The following is a 4,876-nucleotide window of genomic DNA, read 5'->3' on the forward strand; positions in this document are numbered from 1 at the left end:
ATGATTTTCAGTGCTGGTGAGGCTTGCCAACAGAAGATCCATTCACAGATTTTTGCTATCTCCGGTGTTCTGTTCGTCGGGTCATCGATTGCTCTGGTCGCCGTGTCTTCTTCCGTCAGTCAGATCCAACGTTTCAGGTGAGCTGTCTTCTTCCTTGTTGGAGGTGGCTGAAGATGTGGTGCATTATGAAATTCCGTCTAGCGTCGTTTTTTTTCCCAAAACAGAGGTCCGTCCAGCGTCGTTTTTTTTTTTCCGACACAGATGGTGGTTTCATCGGTTGCCTGCGATGTTCACTTATAGCTACTGATTTTGTTGGTTGCTTGCTTGACACCGATCAGCTATGACAGAAAATGATGTTATTGAGAAACCAGAAACAATGTTGATGTTTAAGTTGAGCCCGATCTAAAATGAAATTTTTCTTTCTTTGTTTCTTTCTTCACTCGCGAATAACACCGATAGAAGTCATCAATATTGCCCTCTGAATCCATCTTTGCTTGCGTGGGTATGTGAGAGCAGAATCGGATCCCCTGTATTGGATATTCAAGTTTCTAACTTTACAAGTCTATAGTTTTAAAAACCCCATTGTATCTTCGTCTGATCCATTGTATATTCAAGTTCGGTGGCGGCAGAACTTGGATTTGGTTTGGGTAAAGCATATTCAGAAGGTACAAATTGTAATTCTTGAGGAAAACCTCACCATTCGCAAGGTTTTTCTTTGATCCATTTCTGTACGGGCCAAACATGCTTCAATGATCCTAAAAATCACTTATTTCGTTTAGAGTATGCATGTTATACGTACCAAAGTGATGATAAATTTCATCTAGAGTATGCATGTGATGGATTAATTAATCAGAATATATTCTCCTTATTAATTAAAAAATAAAACCGAGGAATGAATCATGTAGGGAGCATCATTAGGGTGTCAATCAAAAGTTGGAGCCACAAGCCGAGAGAGTGTGTGGGCAAGCATGCATGTATTTGAAGAGAAATCTGACAAAAAACAAAGTTAATTAGAAAGAAGTAGGGGTGCAGTATGTCCAATATCACTCAAGGAAACCAAGCACCAATGTCATCAAGAATATGGGAAGAGTCATCTTGGGCCTCGTTTTTCTGCAATAATGAACAAGCCCAAAGGAAAAGAGAGTGATCGATTACACAAAACAAACACTAGTGTTATCTAATTTGTTATTATTTTTCAAGTAGGAAATGATCAGTACATCTCTAGTGTTAACATGTCAATTATGATGATCAAAACTCAACCTTGAAATTGTCTATTTACCTTTTATAATGATATTTTTGAAATGAGAACATGAGGATTATTTTTATGGTCATATATTTTGGTTCCCCTCTCTGTTAGAAAATAATGTAGCTAAATATGAAACGCCATTTCTATTCCGAAAGTAATTAATGCCACTCTTGAGATATTATAGGTTTGCTTGAAAGAAATTAGTATTGAGGAAGTAGAAGTAGCGGTATACCAAAATTCTTGGCCAGTCTCTTTACTTCATAATTTAAGTTATGCTTCTGTGTTTTTGTTTGTGAATGGGAAAAGAACATGCGGCTATACTTGTTAAATACTATACCTATTATATTATATCTCCTGGATTGAATGGCATGCTTTTTGGGTTGACCTTGTGATGACTGAAGTATTATAATTGGTCTATAGTATAATGAGTAAACAAACTGGCAAAGCTTCATGGGATATAAGAACCACAAAGGTTTTTATTGACCTGTGCATTGAAGAAGTTGAAAAAGGGGGAAGAAAAGGAACTAGCTTGACAAAACTGGTTGGACAAGTGTTGTGGACAGCTTCACTGCAAAGACTGGGAGAGCCTATACGAGAATCCAATTGAAAAACAAATATGATACCCTGCGAAAGGAGTGGCAGTTATGGGATAGGCTGCTCCGTGAGACAGGTTTGGGATGGGATGCCGAAAGGAATACTGTTAGTGCCCCTGATGATTGGTGGGAGAAGAAAATAGTGGTAATGGTTTAACTTTATTTGAGCTTGTATTTTCTCACATGTTAACGTTTTTTGTATAATGTATTATATTTTGGTGTTGAATGCGCAGGAAGTTCCTGGCTACGAGAAATTTAGAGAAAGAGGGCTTCAGTTTCGGGCTGAATTGACTCAACTCTTTGGGTCTGTAGCTGCAACTGGACCCCAGTCATGGGCACCTTCTTCCATGACACTTCCAAGTGAAGGAGTTCCTGAAGATGATATGGAAGAAGGGTCTGGAGATAGTGATGAAATATTGGGGGCACCAACTGGGATAAGCGGAGAGTTTAATTCGGTCACATTCAATGACAATAGTGGAGGAAGTGGAGGCAACACTGGGATGAGACGGGAAAACAGTCGTGGGGGTAGAAGCACAGGTGGCAGTCGACCTAGTAGCTCATTAGGGGTTAAAAAAAAGGGTGAATCCATGAAGAAGAAGAACACTGCCACTATGAAAATAGCAGATGCATTAAGCAGGATAGCTCAGGCAAATGAAAATGATTCTCAGCGTGAATATGAAGAGATTTCAGAAGCACGTGCTAGGAAGATAGAAGAAGAAGCGCGTGCTTATGAGACGTCAATTGCGGGAGTCATGGAGCACCTTAACGAAGTTGATGAAGTTGTTGATGATCCTGATTTGTTTGGCCGGTGCACAACACTCCTTATGAGGGAGCAAGCTGCAAGGGAGATGTATGTGACTCTGAAGAACAAGAGGGAAAGACTCCTGATCTTCTTGAAGCACGCAACAAAATATTGAGACTTCATTTGTGTTGCTTATCATAGTATTTGACTACTTTTTGTGTTATTCAGGAGATGACTGTGATAATTTGCATATGTTTTTAGGAATGATGTAACCAGCACTATTGTATTATGTGACTGCTAAACTTCTTTAGGAATTAGACAACTTATTTCCTTGTTAAATGTTTACTAATTTCATATGAGGATTTCTGAATTTTATATCTATGTGCACAGGACAAGACAAAAAATGGCTGATGAAATTAAAATTGCGGAAAAGTATCGTAAACGACGGAACAAACGGATTAATCAAGTTGCAGTAGCAGTTGGTGGATACGCTTCTCTTCATTTGTGTAAAGAGCCCCAGCACACAAGTATTTATACAGGCAAGGCATGGGTAAGGGACGTTTTACAAGGCCATTCCACCCGTTGTTATAACATGTTTAGGATGGAAAGGGAAGTGTTTTTTAGTCTTTGCACAGAATTGCAGCAACACGGTCTTACGGAAACTAGAAATGTTGGGATACATGAAATGGTTGCAATGTTTTTAAATACCGTTGGCCATGCGCTTAGTAGTAGGATGCAGCAAGAAAGATTTCAGCATTCGGGGAGACAATTAGTAGACATTTCCATAATGTCTTATTGGCATGCTGTAGACTTGCTATGTCCAATATCAAACCAAAAGATCCAACATTTCAACATTTGCATACAAAAATACGGCCCGGTGGTCGATACTGGCCCTTTTTCAAGCATGCTATTGGAGCAATTGATGGAACACATATTTCATGCATTGTTGATGCAACTGAGCAAACAAAATTTATTAACCGAAAAGGAAAAGTGACGCAAAATGTAATGGCGGTTTGTGATTGGGACATGTGCTTCACTTTTGTATTGGCCGGATGGGAAGGTAGTGCGCATGATGCTCGTATATTTGACCACGCCCTCACAACTCCTTCCATGAATTTTCCCCATCCGCCTCAAGGTATATTTTAAATTGCTACAATTTATTTATGTTTAACTGTTAGAAGACAAAGTTTATTAACACCAATCATATATTTCATGTAGGCAAATATTATTTGGTCGATGCTGGCTATCCGACACCCATGGGATATCTTGGTCCCTATAGACGTGAACGCTACCATCTCCCTGATTTTCGAAGGTCATCTGCAATTGAAAATGACAATGAGGCGTTCAATTATTTGCACTCAAGTCTACGGAGCACTATTGAAAGAACTTTCGGAGTTTGGAAGAGTAAGTTTGCAATTTTAGGAAACATGCCGAGCTATGACTTTCCAACACAGGTTCAAATTGTTTGTGCAACAATGGCCATACATAACTTCATTAGATCAATATCCATTTCTGATCCTGGTTTCATTCAGTTTGAACAAGAAGGTTCTTATGCAGAAGAAAATAATGATGATGATGGACTTGGATCTTCACATATACCTTCATCAATAGAATCTTCATCTCACATGGCTCGACTTCGTGACTCAATTAGAGATCAAATTGCTCACTATATACGAGAATAGTCATGTCCTTTTTATTTCCTCTTTTCTTTTCAGATAATATAATGTGTTGTTACAAAAAAAAAGTACTTGGACAAATATATTTTGTTGCAACTTCTATTATGAAGACAATTGATATGAAATTTTTTTGTGTGGTTCTTTAATTCTGTCAAAAAAAAATTATGGGATTTCTTCATCTTTAAAATCTTTAAGAAATAATCATATTTCTTTGTTGGCAAAATAAATTATTTTACGAAAAACATATTTAATTATTTCATTAATATATATATATACGTTTTAATTTTAATTATTTTATTAATATATATAATTTATTAATATATATACATATTTAATTATTTTATTAAATTATTTTGCAAAAAAATTATTTATTTATTTTACTAATATATATACGTATTACTTTTTTTCTTAATATTTTTTATTTACTTCAAATAAACATATATTATGAAATATATCTTATATGTAATTATCATTTAAACTTATGTCCTTTTTAGTAATTTTTACATATAAAAAGCACTTCTGACAATAACTATCCAAACACTCTCACTTTATCAAAATCACTTTTTCAGAAAAGCTATTCTTTCAAAATCTATTCTCTCCAGAATCTATTCTCCAGAAG

General features: G+C 36.4%; 1 protein-coding gene across 1 annotated transcript; it reads left to right on the forward strand.

Moving 5' to 3' along the window:
- On the forward strand, positions 1-4,263 carry LOC114714064 (uncharacterized). The gene is made up of 5 exons (XM_028898752.1): positions 1-137; positions 1,810-1,984; positions 2,073-2,689; positions 2,972-3,231; positions 4,004-4,263. The coding sequence occupies exons 1-5, from the start codon at positions 1-3 to the stop codon at positions 4,261-4,263; spliced, it is 1,449 nt and encodes a 482-aa protein (XP_028754585.1).
- Positions 4,264-4,876: the final 613 nt, after the last annotated feature.

Source organism: Neltuma alba, unplaced genomic scaffold (genome assembly GCF_004799145.2).
Source record: "Neltuma alba isolate B1F8T4 unplaced genomic scaffold, ASM479914v2 tig00011485_pilon, whole genome shotgun sequence".
NCBI classification, from domain to species: Eukaryota; Viridiplantae; Streptophyta; class Magnoliopsida; order Fabales; family Fabaceae; genus Neltuma; species Neltuma alba.